Source organism: Diplotaxodon limnothrissa, linkage group LG6 (assembly GCF_057381915.1).
Source record: "Diplotaxodon limnothrissa isolate DT_005_m linkage group LG6, D_limnothrissa_male_GT1.1, whole genome shotgun sequence".
Taxonomy (NCBI): domain Eukaryota; kingdom Metazoa; phylum Chordata; class Actinopteri; order Cichliformes; family Cichlidae; genus Diplotaxodon; species Diplotaxodon limnothrissa.
The window spans coordinates 32,450,162-32,467,598 of record NC_140601.1 but is presented as its reverse complement, the minus strand read 5'-3'; the positions used below and the strand labels follow the sequence as shown (position 1 = coordinate 32,467,598).

General features: G+C 41.8%; 1 protein-coding gene across 13 annotated transcripts in view; it reads left to right on the top strand.

The window, feature by feature from the left end:
* Positions 1 to 17,437, top strand: part of add3a (adducin 3 (gamma) a) — a 103,812-nt gene that overhangs the window by 61,462 nt on the left and 24,913 nt on the right. For 5 of the 13 annotated variants that reach the window (XM_085355035.1, XM_085355029.1, XM_085355030.1 and 2 more), the window contains one exon: positions 8,177 to 8,421. In XM_085355035.1, coding sequence (XP_085211161.1) covers positions 8,227 to 8,421 — 195 coding nt within the window. In that variant the 5' untranslated portion in view covers positions 8,177 to 8,226. Of the gene's footprint in view, positions 1 to 1,908; positions 2,326 to 6,760; positions 6,835 to 8,176; positions 8,422 to 17,437 lie in introns of those variants that run through there. The other 8 variants (XM_085355039.1, XM_085355038.1, XM_085355028.1 and 5 more) reach the window with 5 other exon arrangements.

Below are 17,437 nucleotides of genomic sequence, written 5' to 3'. Positions count from 1 at the left end.
ACCTGATGCTGAGTCTCTCAGCTTATCTGCATCATCACTATGTACATTCTTACAAGGTTAAATCCAGAGTGTGTGTAAAGCATCCATATGTAAATTTGCATTTGATGTGAAGCGTTGATCTTTTAAAAGCAAACATTAGAATGAATGACCTGGCTGACAAGTTGTTGACATCTTGGTTGCCTGGATTGTTTGTTTGTCTTCTGCATGGATGGCTTGTGAATTGGACTGTATTCAACTATTGCAAGGGGAAATGTGTGCCATGTGTTTCTCTGGTGGTTAAGTCATCTGTGGCTTAGCTTATTCCCCACTGGGGGGTTGAGTTTGTGGTCTGTGTTTTGCAGTTGTAGAGACTTAGTCTATTTCCTGCTTTGATTGCTCAACAGGTACAGAGCCGGAAGATGCTCCTTCAGCTGGAGACTGTGCTAATGTTCCCACTGTATAGCCTGTTAACGTGTACCGAAAGGCAACAGTCGCCTGTTTTCTTTTCCCTTTAAGACACTTCTGTTTATCATTCTGCTAATCACTTTTCGTCCAAATGCTTAGCAGTTGTTTTAAGGCCAGATTTTATATTTTGTTCAAGTTCATAATCTGTATTGGTTTGCCATTTTGTTAATTGTACCTTTTGTGGCCAACCATCATATCAGTGTCTTCAATGGACAATACAGGCAACCCTGACAGTCTGATAGCGACCAAACAAATCACAAAAATGTTAGTTTTTTTCAGTTTTAGGGTTTTTTTTGGGTGGACCACCATATACCTCTTTGTGACCAGTTTCATGTAACGACAGCAGTTAACTTTCAGCAACCACCCACCAACTCATTCAGTCTCCAACTGGTCTCTAGGCTTGTGTGATTGGAGTCTGTTAAAGAGTCTGCAAGATGTCTGACAGTGTTAATATGAGAATAATGTAGGGAAGAGTTGATGAATTCGTAAAAAGTGTATGGGTGTATTGTGAACTTCCTTTTGCATTCTTAGTGCACACAGCACCCACTTTTTAAAACTCAAAACACACTATCTGATGTAGTGTACAACCTTTCACAGCGTCCTAACCTGATTTTCGTCACATTGTTTGGAGTTCATGCATGAAAAACAGCTTTGGTGATAAAGAGAGACGGAAAACCAGAGGACACATTTTTCATATTCCTCACCAGCATAGAGTGAAGAAAGAGAAAATGCTTTGAGTGCTTTTGAGCAAGTTTAGGGAGTGTAGAAATACAAGATGTCGTCATGGCTTCAAAAATGGCTTTAGAGATACAATGAACAGCAACAAGTATGAGAAAAATGTATAGGCGAAGTGAGTAGGGCCACAGACTTGCAGAGAGCTGTCATGTGACAGATGTATTGACAGACGGGTGACTGAATTATGGCATTAAATGATACTTTTTAACAATGTTCTTTTGTAAGGCTGTTGGTATTTGATTTTATCAGAGAGCCAGATAGCATTGATTCAATGGGGCAGAAGTGACAGTGAAAGCCGAGCAGTTTCTGCTGCAGCAGGTTGTGCGGCTGCAGTTATGCTGCTTCCAGCCAAACTAATAAACACTGACCTTTAGTACAGTCGCCCAGCGAGGGGGGAAGGACAGCAGTGGGTGTGAATGAGAGACATAAAAAGAAAGCGAGCGAGAGCGGCTAGTGGAATGTGAGGGATGTGAATGGATCAAAGAAAAAAAGAGAGGAAGAAAAAGGCTAGACTAGATGGAGAGAGAGAGAGGGAGAGAGAAGGCAGTGGAGGAGGGGAGGTGTGATTAGTGTGTGAGCCTGAGCTCTGATTGGTCAAAAAGCCTGTATGTATGCCTTTGCCTGATTGTGTGTGTGTGTGTGTGTGTGTGTGTGTGTGTGTGTGTGTGTGTGTGTGTGTTTTAGCCAGTGGGCGGGGGATTAAGCTTGCATCACGTGGTCGCTTTAGCTTCTTTTCCACACAAACACACGCCCCCATTCACTGAGGGCACGCACATACACAGATCCTCTCACATACACACTCACAGCTGTTGATACTTCTCTATCTGATGAACGCTGGAGCAGCCAAGACGGGGAGACTGTAAGAATCTGGGAGAATCTGCTGTCTGCTGGCAGCTTCACCGAGGAGCATTTATATGGAAAATCTGCAGGGACGCGTGGACAGACTGGTTTTCTGATCGCCGCCTGGTTATTCGTATCCCGCTCTTTCTCTCTCGTCTCTCCCGGCTTCTTTCTGGGACTCACTGGTGGAATTTGTGCACGGGCACCAAGCAGCAGTGAAAAACAGAGACATGTGTTTTGCCTCAGCTGCCTACTACTACTCCCCATTCTCTCCCATTCACTGACCACGTAGGAAATAAACACAAGGTTGGTTGTGCTTGCATTATATTTGTGTGTCGGCTGCTTGTGTCAGTACACCTGTTTGCATATTTTGTATGTATTCCCTCTGTTGTATGGACGGATGTTTTTGTTTCATTCATCCGACTTGGGATCTGTTTTCTGCTCCCACTAGAACCCGGGGCATGACTCCAAAGGTTACTATCCAAAAAAACGATTGGCAATTTTAGGGGAATTCCATGTCAGTGTGGCTGCCAGGGCGCTCAGGCATATAGACCTCTGCACTGTAAACACGTCTGGCAATAATAGTGCACTGAGTGTGAGCACCAGAGAAGATTAGCTCTGTGAAGGAAGATAGCAGGGAGTGTTTTAGAATCCTTACAGATGAAGTATAGAGAGAAACATATTAGACTGAATATATTTGCAAGTTAAAATGCATTCACAGTCACTAGTCGTTGCTCTAAATCAAGATTTCATAAGAAACCATCAGCTTAAACTGATAGCCAGGCATTACTAGGGTTGCCAACCGTCCCTTAAAATACGGAATCGTCCCGTATTTCGTCTCGGATGACAGTACACCTAAAGCTGGGCAGACACTGCGATTTTTTTCAGTCACGTTATTCAGCTCCTGCTCAAACTGCACGATTGACTCGCAGGGGTTAGAAGTTGGTAGGTCACGATGCAGGTCTCACACTATACCGCCCGATGCTCTGATGCGACCTGAGTGCTCACACTGTGCCTCCATAACATGAAGGTTATAACAGAAAATCTCTCTCTCTCTGTCTTTCACTCACACAGACACACCACTACCATCAACTTTGCTAAATTGCTAATGAAAAACATTGATCAGGCAGCTGTGATTGAGCAGCAGTGTAAATCCAACTGTTTTCACGGTTGTTGTGGTCGTGATAATTTTGTGATGCCACATCGAAAAGGCTCTGATGAGCTTTCCAAAGTTCTACAAGTTGTGCCTCCATCGCTTGTGTCCAGATCACACGCTGCACAGCCGTGCTGCGCCGTCTTTTTCACCAACGTTTACGTTTGCGCGTGAGCAGTGTGAGCGCCTGTGGTGACACCCTCACGAGCGATTGATGATCGGGAGCTGGTCGTGAGGTGTTAATCACTTCTCGTTACCCCACGTATACTACACGACGCACGATGAAGGCCAAAATCGGTCCGATCACTCAAAAATCGGCTCAAAATGGGCCAAAAATCGCACAGTGTGAGCCCAGCATTAGAGCAGCAATGTTTGTTCCCCTCAGAGAAAGGGAAGAATGGAAAAAGGAAAACACCTGGCTGGAAAACGTTAATATGGGCATGTGCAGTGAATATCAGCGCTATGTGGCCAGAAGTGTGATAATATAATTTATTTTGTGTAATAAACAACTGCAAGGATAGATGATTACAACAAATAGATGACTAATACATAAAAGTAATACATAGATGAATAATGATGATGAGTTATGATGCGTAATCATGGGAACAAGCGGGTTTACAAACAGGAGCAGCTGATTAGCATTAGAAAAGCTGAAATAATACCTCAACTGAAGCCAATTGTACTAAATGCACTAAATGTGCACTGTTACAAGAATATTTTTCTTTCTATTGTTTTCTATTATTTTAAGTTAAGCAGGACAGAGTTCTTTTAAAGAAAGATTTACTTATATTCTCAAAAGTTAAGCATGACAGGCTTCTGTTTAAGAAGGAGACCTGTTTTACTGTGTTAATGTTGTCATTTTGAGCTAAAAATAAATGGCTAAATGATCATTTGTTTCACATGTGTTCATATCACAAAGAATAGAATATGCATCTACTTAAATCAACTTCAAGTCAAATGGTTAAAAAAATAATTTCACACACAAAAAAAGAGCTAGAAAATTCACCACACTGGGAAGGGTGAAGACAACTGGGTCGCCCGGCCCTGGCCACGAGGTGTCCCTTATTTATTTTTCAGGGAGTTGGCAACCCTAGGCATTACCCTGTGTCATGGGTAACGCTTGCTGCTGGCACAGTGATGGATTCAAGAGGAGCTTTCCTCATCTCATAGCAAAGCCGCTGGAGGATCATGTAAGCTGCTGAGCTTTTGGCTCAAACATTGTCCTTCAGTTTCACTGCTAGAGCTCTCACGCAGGCGTGTTTGGACAGGGAACGCACCTACTTGTCTCTGTGTGTTTGGGTGTGTGCATTAGCAAAGTTTACGCTACAGGTCACTGTGTGCGTGTGTGTTCGCGCTGCTTTTTGCAGCACTCGGGGATATAATTAGCGGCGCACAGATTCTTTCCTGGTATTGTTGTTATTAGGGTTGTAACACAGCCCAAAAGGCAGTTTGTCTATTTTTAGAGGTGGCAGAGATGTAGGCAGGCTTGCTTTTGAAGTCCATCTGCCCCAGCACGATAAAGACAGTAGCTGCATGCATGTGTGTGAGTGGAGAGCCCGGGCAGTGTCACTCGGCATTTTAGGGAGTTTTTGTGACTACATATGTTTACTCATGGCTTCTTGCTTTACTCCTGCCTTTCTAGCAAGTTTGCGTATTGTATACGACGAAACATCAGAGTGAGATGGATAAAAGTGAAACAGAGCAGAGTTAAAGGACTGGAGAGAGGTCTGTGTAGGCTTCTAGATTAGCCAGCTGTCATCAGATGAAGATGGAGAGTTATGCCTTGTCTCAGGCACTTGCTCTCCATTTCCAAATGTCAGAAGTATTAGTGTGTAATGGATGAGTCCTCTGTCTTAGAGATAAACATCGAGTTCCACTAATGGAGGCTGTCCACAGAACCAATTCAAATACAAGGAAGTGGTCAGTTGAACTGCAGCGAAAAGTCACAAACATGTACGCATCCTTAATTGTCCTTTTTTCTCGTCTATCTCTTCTCTGCAGCAAATATTTTCATACTACACATAAATAAGATTTTACATTAGGATGTAACGAACTGTACAGAGTTGCTTTGATGTATTTTGGCCGAATAAGATATTTCAAGTCATTCTTTTAGCACTTTAAGTTACTTTCTGTCATTTTATACATGAAATAACTTATTAAATACAGTTGTATTGTACAGTTGGTTTTTATGCCTGACCTCTTATTCTTACCTGATAGTTAAGGCCAAGCTCAATTTTAACTCGCTGCATTTGTTATCTAACTAACTAAAGTCACATTGAGCATTCTGTGGTTCGTAGCAGTGATTCGTGGCACTGTTTTATAAATGGGAACTTTTTCATGGACAGCTTACCCTCAGATGAAAACATGTTGTCTGTTGGTGCTTCTAAACGTGCAGATGGGAGGAAAAGGAGGAAAAAGAGGAAGGGTCACTAAAGGTCTTGAGGTTGTGCTGACCTCGGGTGCTGCAGTCACAGTCTAGTGCACATCAGTAAACACAGCCCACCTCATTTATCAGCCATAGAATTGTGAAGTTTACATCGACTGCAATAATAGCGTTATCACGCAATGCCACACTTTAATGGCCATTGCCTTTGTAAATTCCAGTCTTTCACTGAACAAAGCTCAGTATAAACTGGCATCTTCAGTGGGCTGCATTCAAAAAGTGTAAGCATCTGTCATCGAGCATGAAATTAAGATTATAAATGTTGCTGGTGTAATGTGAGGATCGGGTTTCATTCTTACTCAGATTAATTGTGCATTCTCTCAAATGCGCACACACACACACACACACACACACAACCACCCCCACTGCTCCAAAAACGTCGATTCCTCTGGATCTGAACAGACTGAGATGATTCGAGATGAGGACAATGATCTATTGACAGAGACTGGGGGAGGTGGGGGTGGGGGTGGTGGAAGTTCATGCTGGGGACTGCTGAAGTTGTGACAGAGCAGGGATGGGGTGGTGTATTCAGGCATGTGAGTGTGAGTGGGGGGTTGGGGGAGTCGTTTTATTTTGGTGAAACTACAGCTGTTGCATTCAGCCATGCAGAGATTCCAGTCAGCAAACTTTATGCGTGAGCTTCTACTGTCAATCACACCGTCCTTAAATGCATTTCTTATTTACACATCTGTCAAGTTTCTCCCACATGGTATTCCTCAGAATACCTGCAGTCGAAGATATAGGAAAAGCTGTGGATATAAAGCACGAAACAGGACAGCACAGCAAATGCATCTTTATACAAGTCTTTATATCAAAGTCCTGCTCTCAAAACCTTTTGTCTTGGGCTTTTGTTGATCAGGCCTGTGTAAAGTTGTTCAGCAAGCAAAACAGTGCGGGCAGGAGGATGAATTCAATATCATGTTACATAACTCTGTGCTGCCCAGCTGCCTTCAGTTAAAGAGGATTTTACTTTTTGGGAGGCTTTTATTTGTTTTTATAGTATAAATCAGAGCTATGGCAGGGAGATCAGGCAGACAAAGAGTGGTTTCCTGAGTCCTGGATTCTTAGAGGTAAAGACATATAGGAAATACTGATGTTTAATGGATATTTGAGTAAACACACAAATGGAGTGTTTTTTATTTCAGCCTCGGGGTTCAGGCTTCTTCCTGAAGAGAGAGAGAAAAACCATAAATCAGTCACACGCCAATGTGAGTGATGAGTAAGGAAAATATTGGTTAATTTGACATCCATGTGTGAGGAGTTCGTTAAACTTTGTTTTGTGTGTGACTCTTGTCTAATCTCAACCACAGTTTTAATTGGCGTTTGACCTGAATGAGTGGCTTAGTGGCATGTGTCAATCTAAATCACCGCTCAAACCCTGCTGTTTCTTATAGTGTTAAGCTAAGATGACAACGCTGAATTGAAATACAGGAGGACTCTGTGCTGGCACAGGAACCTATACATTTTAATTCTGGTGCTGTCAGATGACTACTGCATTTAAAAAAAAAAAAAGAAAAAAAAACTTCGGATCTATTTCCTTGAACTTTTTTTTTTGCTGTCATTCCTCTGTTGTCCAAGCCAAGACACCATCTGGTAGCCATCCCATAAGCTCCGCCTCTTCATGATACACCAGCATCTTACTATTTGGCACTGTAACTGCAGCTGCGTATGCTAACAAGGGCTCCTGGAAGATGCAGTGTTTATTTATGTTAAATCTCTGCTTGCATTTTGTTTTTTAATCTTTTGTATTAGTATTTTTGTTTTGACTTTATTGGCTTTTGACTCTTGGCCTGAAAGCAAAGCGCTGAAGTCATTTTCTATTGTTGCATTTACCAATTCCTGCATCCTGCAAAATGCTTGTCATGCCAGTTGACCTGAGAATGAACAGTGGGAGTAAACCACCTCAGCAGTCAAGGTCTTGGATGTCAAAACAAAATTCCTCCCGCCCCCATTTGTATGCTTTGTTAGTTGATCTGTCAGTGTGACCTAACCAAGACCTACATGTAGTCGTGACTCAGCAAGCGAATGACATGAACTGCAGGATAGAACTTTTATTTCCATCAAACCGAAGAGTAGCACCTCTATGGTATAGAGATAACAGGGACTTCCTTTTCCTGTTTATGATACACCTCCGTGTGTTTTCATCTGATAAAAGAGAGGTGGTAGGCATGCCATTTTCTTACTCATCATTGGTCTCGTTTATGCTACGTGCCTTTAGCTAATTTTAAACATGACTGTTTGTTGGCATTCAACTAACTTTCATTGAAAAATATTCATGTTTAAGAGCGACAAAAGTATAAATCCTGTGATCGATACATGGCACATTTCAGCTTTTGCATTTTTCCTTACAGGCTAATCTGACTTAGATCTTGATGCCCTTTTTATTTGCATGCTACACCTTTTCCTGGTATATTACCACCCTTCATTTTACGTGCATAAAAACCACAAACACCCTGAACAAATATTCTTTTAATTTAAATGTTAAACTCTCCTTGCTTGCCTTTTTTTAAAAAAATTGCTTCATATGTGTCATGTAACATGTCAACCTTTCTGCTTTTCAGGTGACAGTCAGAGTGGCAGCTGTAGAGCAAGCAAGTGAGGTGAAACAGGCATGAGTGCGGACAGCCATCAGGGGGTGGTGACCACCCCTCCTCCGCCTGGTGGAGGTACTAAGGAGCGCTACTTCGACCGTGTCGACGTGAATGATCCGGAGTACATCAGGGCCAGGAACATGTCTCCCGACCTCCGACAGGACTTCAACGTTTTGGAGCAGAAGAAACGTGTCACACAGATACTACAGAGCCCCGTAAGTTAAGAGAAAAACACATCATTTTGTTTCTTTTTAAACACGTAAATGTCAATGTTAGTGACCCCTTGGTGCAAATTTAGAGACTGAGCAAACAATTTTTAACACGTTGAGGTTTTAAAGACATCACTAGTGTACATTTGCCTACTGGGGGATACTGCCTAAAGGGGAGCAACCTCTAGATGGATAGACAGAGCTTATTAATCCCACTCCGAGGAAGTGTATATGTTAAAACACAAAAGATATGTCACAGAGTTTTTTTGTATGTACAAAAAGTGCAGTGTGACTAATAATAGATACACTGAATATTTTCTTTTATTAGGTATTTATCTTATATAGGGTATTGTAGTGTGCAGCCTCCACTGTCTCATACAGGTGATAGGTGGTGTTGTCCGTGAAGGTTATTAGCTCGGGTAACATCCTTGTCTCACAAATAACCTCTGTGGAGTCGAGGAAACAGGCCTTATTCACCAGTTTATTGAGTCGTTTCTGGTCCTGCTTCATGTTGCCACCTACTTGGCAGACAACTAGATAAAAGACTGCAGAAGCCATAGCTGTGTCGTAAAGGACCTGCACACCCCAGAAGACCTCAGCCTGCACAGAAGATGGAGCCAACATTGGCCCTTCTTGTACAGAGCTTGAGTGTTTTCCAAGCAGTTCAACTGTATCAACCAACACCTTAAGTGGCTGAATCCTCCTTTTACACAGTGCAGGGCAAATGTGGTAAGCAGCCCATTGACGGATATTTTTGAAACGGATAATACATTTCGGGTTGCTAACTTGCTGATGGGCCTGATTATGGAGCATCATGGTTACAAACAATGTTTGTAGTCGAGGAAGCTTTAAGCTGCAGGATTGGAGAATCTACCGACTGGCAAAAAAGCCTATCTTTGTGGGATTTATATGCCCTGCTCATATCTGCATTGTTCTTTATATTCCACGTTTTCAGATTTCTTGAATGCATTGGCTATTAGTCTCCAACTATAAACATGAAAGTAGATGTCAGCCTATTCATATTTCTGTGCCCCCTGATAAATGAGCTGTCTGTTTTACCTGTTTGGTGCTTGCTGGAACTTCCTCTTGCCTCCCACAACTGTGAACAAGATAAACAGATGTATTAAATGTCTAATACTTTGCCAAAAAAGAGTAATGTTTTTTTTCCTCCAATTTAATGGAGAACTTGTTTAAGCAAAGCAAAGGTTTCACCTCACTGACTAAATGTTTGTGTAATCGGTTCCCTTTTTTCTCCTTTGTGTCAGTTATTATTCCCTAATCAAGGGGTTTCAAAATAAGTTACAGCAGTGAATGCATCACATGTGCTTGTGCGTTCATGCTTCCCTTGGTATTATGACACCGACTAAAGAATCACAGCAGTCAGCAGCTGGCTTTGCTCAAGCTTTAATATAACCACAAGCTGCCACACCCTCTTTCAAACTTACCGTTGAATCTCTTCAAGTGCCCTCCCACTAAGAGCACTCATGTTAGGTCAGGTTTTTTAAAGTAAACAACTCCTTGACAAAAATCTTAGCAAAGACAACTAATGTTATCCGATTTCCTTTCCTTGGAGGTCTGAATTCTTAAGAGTTACTGTTTTATGGTGCAGTTAGATGTTTGAGCCTCCTGGCAATCGCACACTCGATTTTTATTTTTATTTTATTATTTAAAATAATCGTTCATTGTTCTGGAAAGGTAAAGCACCGTGATATCTTATCTGTGCTGCATTTTATTGTTGGCGCCAACTTCAAAATGTAGGGTGAAGATTGTGCAACACAAGGAAACATTCAAAAAGTTCAGAATCACAGAAAGAAGTCGTCTTTTTTTAGCTCTATTTTGCACGCATATATTATTTTGTGGATTTTTGAGCATAAAATTTGTTTGCAAAAATATCCCAACCGTCCTTATTGAGAAAACGCAAGTTCTTGTAAAGACAACACACTGTTGTCCTATCTTGCTATTTGTATTGTGCCCTTTGAACAGCTGCATCACTCTGTGTGGAGATTTTACAACAGGGCCTTTCAGCCTGCACACTGGCGTTATTTACTTTGCGATATTGACTCAAGGCTGGTCTTTAGCTGAAATGTTTCACACTGTTTACGAGGGGACGCAGGTGCAAGGTGTGTACATGTGTCAGTATGCATTTGTACTTGGGATTACTTTAAAGTAACAAATACACTTATTAAAGAGTATGCACAGCAGCAGGCTGTGACAAATCAGCAGGCACAGACAAATGATAAGGCTGGGGACAGGATAAAGTTAGACGTTACACATGCAATGAATGATGCAGATGCAAAACAACCTTCTAGAGAAGGAGAGTGATTGTGTACAATCCAGGAAGTGTCTATGTGCGTGATCAACTCTGGGTAGTAACAGCTTGGTGGTTTGACCCGTACTTTTTCTTTTTTTTTAAACTTTAAATTTGATCTACATTCTGCACATGCTCAGAGTGGTTTTCTTGGCGTGCCGTATTTTGTGCCAGATGTCTGGAAGGGCAGTATCGCTGCTCCTGATCCAGGTTTCCACTTGATCCTCTGCTGGTATCATGTGTGTGTCAGAGAGAGAGCGGGAGTACCGCAAGTAAGCTGTAGGAGAGAAAATGACTGTCTACTTAAAACAGGGCCCTTAAATGCAGACAGTTTGCTGCAGGGCGTTCTTGATCCAGAGCCGAATGGCTCAGGCCTTTTTGTGCTATGTCTCTAACTTCACTGCTGATACAGACGCACTGATTTAGATTACTGAATTAATGGCAGAGGAGGTCGGTGAGAGAGCTGCCTGACATTATAACACCAGTGCAAGCAAAACGAAACTTTCCAAACTAAAGGAATCTACCACGTTGACATGTATTTTCAACATGTCTATAAATGCTTAATTATAATTTTCAGCTATTTTTCTCATGTGGACATTTTTACACCAAATACTTTTTAGTATCAATCTTGAAAAGACATATTTTTTCCACTTGTAATAATTTTTATTATTTAACATCTGAACATCGCAGGTTACCCTTCACTATTATTTGCAACTGCATCTAACTGTGTGTGTATGTACTTGTAGCTTTGCCTGTGTGCTACAGTGGTATGTCTGTATGGTATTCCTGCTTTATGCGGTTTTGAATTTGAGCCAAATAGCTTTCAGTCAGCAGTGACAGGTGGTTCCCTTTGGCTTATATAGTGTTTGCAGCCCGTACACGAAGACAGTTAGTCTCAGTGCTTCTTTATTCATATTCAGCCGTAACAACAATAAGAAGTGTGTGTGTGTGGCACCAGCTGGACACAGGCTTATCTCCATTTCTGTCTTCCTTCTTTCTCAGTTTGCACTTTTTCATTCAACTACAGCAACCAGCTGTATATACTTTTTTTTCTTTCCTCATTTCTCTCTCCATTTTTCTTTCTCTATTTGTTTTCATTCCAGTGTTATGGGTCTAGTGGCGGCTCCAGATTACATGTTTGTATTGCTCCAATGGCAGGTTGTATTTAAAGCTGGACGAATATAGACTAGGCAGGTCTGAATCAACTCAGCTGACTTGATCCACTTGCCTCATTCATTCAGCTGTGTTTACATTTAAAGTCTAAAGTCAAACCTTGAGCTGTTCAACATATCCAGCTATCTACTGTAGAGCTACAACTGTGATTTTTGCTTGTGTGCAACAATGATGGGCATACCAGCAGTGTGACAAAACGGAGATGGCTGAAAAATAATGACTCGTCCTGTTGATGTGATGACGTTATATTTAAAGCACTTAAAGAGAGACACGGCCAGGTTTCGCCAGTAGCCTTAAGATAAACAGTAGAACATGTTTTTCCGCTATAGAACTTCTTGTTATTGTGTGTGTCAATCGTCTGAAGAGGGAATTGAAAAGGAAGATCTTTCTACTTTCTACTGTTTTTTGATGATTTTTGATGAGTGTTTTCTGTGACATGCAATGATTAGAATTTTGTCGAGGTGGCCTTTGAGCCTTGGGGTGGTTTTTCTGTTATGTATGTTTGCAAGGAGGATTTTGGCTGCAAATCCACGCTTCATTTTGTCATGGCAGTAAAGCCTCTGTGTTTCCCTCTAACTGCTGAGAACTAGGTTGACGTGACTTGATTTGCCACTGTTGGTCCAAAAGGTTAAAATGCCATCAGAATGAGATTAAATCAGACCAAATTGAATTGGAGTTGTGCCTTCACACGCTGCTTCCGTTTTCATCGTCATTGCCCGTCTTGTTTTCTCTTGTGTTAATACCCCCCCCCCCCCCCCCCCTTCATCTTCCCCCCACTTCTCCACTTCTCTCCATCTTGTGGCACAGACTGTTCATCACCTGCAGAAATGATTTACTGATGCCAAGCGGTAAATTTACTCAGCCGTATTTGCACTTGTCCTGTGGTTTGCAGAGGAAGTGCAATCCCCCTGCATGCACTTTCCAGAAAACACAAGTGGATAATTTATGGTGCTTTAGGTTCTGCTGAGAACCCCCTCGTGTGAAGCAAATGTCATGCCTGCTCTCATTTACGTTTTTTTTCCCCTTTTCTTGTTGTAGTCCTGAAGGTCTCATTTGATAGAACATTAGTGGCTGAACTCACTCCAGAGACTCTTTTAAAAACCACCGCCTTTCCTCTCAGAGCCAGATCTTGGCGGCTGTGTTTCAGTTTGGCATTTCACAGGATCTTTTAGGTCTTGAACTTCCAGCCGTGAAGCAGCGCCCTCAGGATAACAGAGCAACACGCTGAAGTGTTACATCCACTTTGTGTAACCTCAAAAAGAGAGAAAAAAATCCACTGGGTATAATCAAGTTTCTCCATATGGCAGCTTAAATCAATATATATATTTTTTCATTTAGAATCAGAGATAGAAATGCTCTAGTCAACATCCAAATTACCATGAAATAGCTGCATGATACTATTTAAAACTAGAGATGCACCACTAATAGTGACCTTATGACGCTAAATAAAAGTCGACATATATTAAAAGATTCCACTTCTATAGTTATATTCTTCAGCTAGAGTAGCTCTGCATGATTCAACTCTTAGTCCATCCCCTGTCTAAAACGAACTGTTTTGGCTCCATTCTCTTTAAGGGCACCTTCTTTTTAACCCAGCTGGCTTCTGATTGGCTGCCCCTTGTAAACATAGGATTGGACTGCTGTGTTCAGAGCCAGAGACTATGCAAAACCTGTTTGCTCTAAATGCTCGGTTCCAAACTGAAGACCGAGCTTTGGTTTTCAAATAAATTTGTGAAAATATGGTTGTATGGCCCTTTAAATAAAGTTTCTTGGAATAAAGTTGGTCTAGAACACAGGTGTCGTACTCCAGGCCTCGAGGGCCGGTGTCCTGCAGGTTTTAGATGTGTCCTTGATCCAACACAGCTGATTAAAATGGCTAAATGACCTCCCCAACATGTCTTGAAGTTCTCCAGAGGCCTGGTAATGAACTAATCATTTAATTCAGGTGTGTTGACCCAGGGTAATATCTAAAACCTGCAGGATACCGGCCCTCGAGGCCTGGAGTTCGACACCCCTGGTCTAGAACGTCTTTATGTGAACATTACTGCAAGGGGTTCGATATTGTGTGGCGTTGTACTTTCAGGTGAGTGATGATGTGCTCCAGGATATGTTCTGAGATGGCAGTTTATGTATTATGAAAGAAGCTGGATTGGGTGCAAAAATTGTTATCAGCAGATCTTTTTAATGCACAAAAAGACACTCAAACACTATTGATGGTTGTTTTCATACATCGATAAACCACCTTGTTAGATTGCAGTCACTAGAATGCATTTCCTCTTCCCAATGTTTATTTCGCTGTCTGTAAAGTGTATCATCCTAGAAGACAGTAAGGGGTTTATGTCGAGTACGTGAGAGAGATGTTGCTGCCGTTGCTGTTGGGGACAAATTCTACTGGTGCAGGCTCAGAGGTTAGATGAGGAGGAATCAATAGCATTGGTGAGCTTGCAGGCAGGCAGCTGTATGCTTTGTAACACTGTCACGTTGGTGGCTTGAAGGAAAAGCATTGTGCTGACATAACTGTAGAGGCTATGTCTGAAATTACAGGCCTCACCTGGCCTGTGCTTTTCTTTTCTTTTTCTTTTTTTTAGATAGATGCAGTTTATTACCAGCAACCCTGAAATTGCAGGTCATTGTGTTCCTTCAGTTTGGCTGTAATGCAAGGCTTTTTATTTTTTCAAGGTGAACGTAAACCTAACCTGTGACGGTAAATGATCCCAAGATAGTTTGTAGAAGACACTACATTACTTGAAACTTAATGTTCATCTTTTAAAGTTTAAAGCAGTAACCTGTTTCGTATTGCACTCAGTTAAACTGTGTTGCAATGACTCATAGAAAACTGTAATTTTACATGAAGACATGAGGTGTGTGTGTGTGTGTGTGTGTGTGTGTGTGTGTGTGTGTGTGTGTGTGTGTGTGTGTGTGTGTGTGTGTGTGTGTGTGTGTGTGCGCGTGTGAGGTAATGGTGAAACTATCGGGAGCAACACAGATTTCTTTGATGAGCACAAGCACAGACGTGCAAGGTCGACTTTGCTCCAACACTCTCATTAAAAAGTCCCGTCTGTCTTTTCCACAGGATGACATCAACGGTTTAAACGTCACCTGCATCTGCAACACCAGTTTTAACAGAAACGGTGGAATAGCACCAAAAATATCTTTCTCTACTGGTCTAATCACACAAGACCACACAAGAACATGGTTCAGTCAATCAGCTCAAATATGTGCATGAAAAAGCTCGATATCAGCCAACTGTAATATAAAATAAATGCTAAATTAACATAACATAGACTGGATTCTAAAGATCTGAAACTCCATTTGTGTTTTCTTACAGATACTCAGTTTGATTTTTCGTTTTTTTTTTTTTTTTTTTAATATTCACCACCCTCAGGCTTTTACCCTTCCACTGAGAAACTGGCCGAGCTCCAGCCCTCATGTCGACTTAACATTCTCAGCAGCGCTGCAGTTCAATTTTGAAAGATTGGCTGTTGGCATTTTGGAGCAGCCATGAAAACACCTCCTCATTTCTCTGATTGGATCGTTTTGTTTTGTTTTTCCTCCAGTAAGTGGAGAGACTTGATTAGCCTGGTTGTCTGTTGGTGAGTTTGGTTCACCAAACTCACCTGACACCCATCCCCCACATGTCAAGGTTGTCAAGGTGGAAACTGTATTTAAACGATGAGCAGGTAGAGCACTGTGGCTAAAAGGGAAACTTGACATGTGACGGTCATTTAGTTGTTGTGGAGATGTGGAGGTTTTGCTGAATATTAATGATACGATCCACTTTTTGGTCCCTGGATTATTCTGTGGGAACCTAATCCCTGCTGTCATAATCTTCTTGGGAATGGCGAAACATAAATTGTAGAGCAGATGCCTGTGTGTGCGCGCGCGTGTGTGTGTGTTGCTATGCCCATGTGTTTTCTGCCACTTGATTGGCACAAATGTTTGCCATTTGAATCCATGTACTGAACAGGTAATTGTGCTTGTGTTGTAAATCTAAAGCAACACAAGAACCATGACTGAACCATGTTCTTTTGGGATGACATTTTTCTTTTAACAATGAATAGCGTGTGGTTCTGTGGTTTCTTTGTGGTTCCAGTAAGCTCTATGAAGCTATTCAGCTTGTTATTTTGTTTTCTGGGTCTGCAACTCTCTCACATCTCTCTTGTTTCATCTTGCTCATTGCCTTGGTCTACATTGCTGAACATGGTGGCGCATTCAGCTACTGAAGAGTCACACGGAAACTGGTTGACAAATTAAAGGAAAAACCAAAGTCCTTAACTCCTACAGTGTGTTGATCTAGCAGCTCTGTCATGAGAGGCATTTTGCTGGAATGTTTTGTGTCTGCCAGTCCCTGTAGAGAAAAATCATGTTCCTGGAAATCATTGCAGTGTTGGAATGATCAACTTTACTCTTTGAAAGAACTGTATCCTGTTAGAAGTGGTCTCAAGGGACATGGATGGATTTGATGATCAAGAAATGATGCCAATCGTATTCTCTGCCTTTAAGCTGTGTTCGCAGTGAAATGTTGACCAGGGATCAGAGAACGTGAATTATATTCTGTAACTTTAAGTGACTACAGGAGAAATGACCCAAAGTGGGCTGGAGATGAGATAAACTTTACTCAACTTCCAGGCAAGCGATGGAAGCAACTATCAATGAGAGCGCAGGAAACAGCTGATTAATAAATGACCTGGTAATAAATATGTTAGTGTTACCTAGGCAACTGGAGACAAGTGACTGCAAAATGGAATGAGTGAATTCCAAGGTGGAAGAATATTTATAGTCAATAGAGTTAAACGCTGTAGCTTTTTTGATTGCACTTGATACTACTTTCCCTTTCATTTGTTATGCATCTTGTATCCCTCAGCACTTAATGAGAAAAGGTCAGAAATGCAGTATACTGGACTTATTATCAGCGTAGTGTCCAGGCCCACAACTCTGGTGGGTATGTGCTAAGTGTTTAAATAGCTAAATGTTAGCCACTTCTAAGGAACGGTAGAATGTCAATGTCAAAGGTTTAACTGTACCAAATGATGGGATTTCTGCTCATGTTATGTCATCAGTTTCACAAGAACAACTAGTGACAAGCTCGCAGTTTGAGATTAGAGAGAACTTTTAGGCACAGACTGAACTTTGTAGTTGAGTCGGGAACACGGATTCTGCCGCAGTGATACGTTTCTGAGTCACGGCTCTAATTTACTGTAGGTTTAGTACAGTGACTTTAATGTCAGTCTGATTGCACAACAGTCTCCGAAACACTGACACCCAGAACAACAGCAACTTAAAACAAAGAAGACCCACCACTGTCAGACATCCGCAGCAGACCAGTTGCTCCAGCAACCTCACCACCAGGGATGGAGGAATGTCTGGCTGTAGTTCAGAACCAGCAGTGTCCTGACGCAGGGGGTTGATCCACATTTAACGACAAAACATTCGCATAACACTAATGGACTCATCCCAGTGTGGTGACTGAAGGGCAAAAGAGGAAGTTAAGTGTCAGTGATGTTTTTGTGCACTAATGCAGCTCCACTGGGAGTGTGTGGA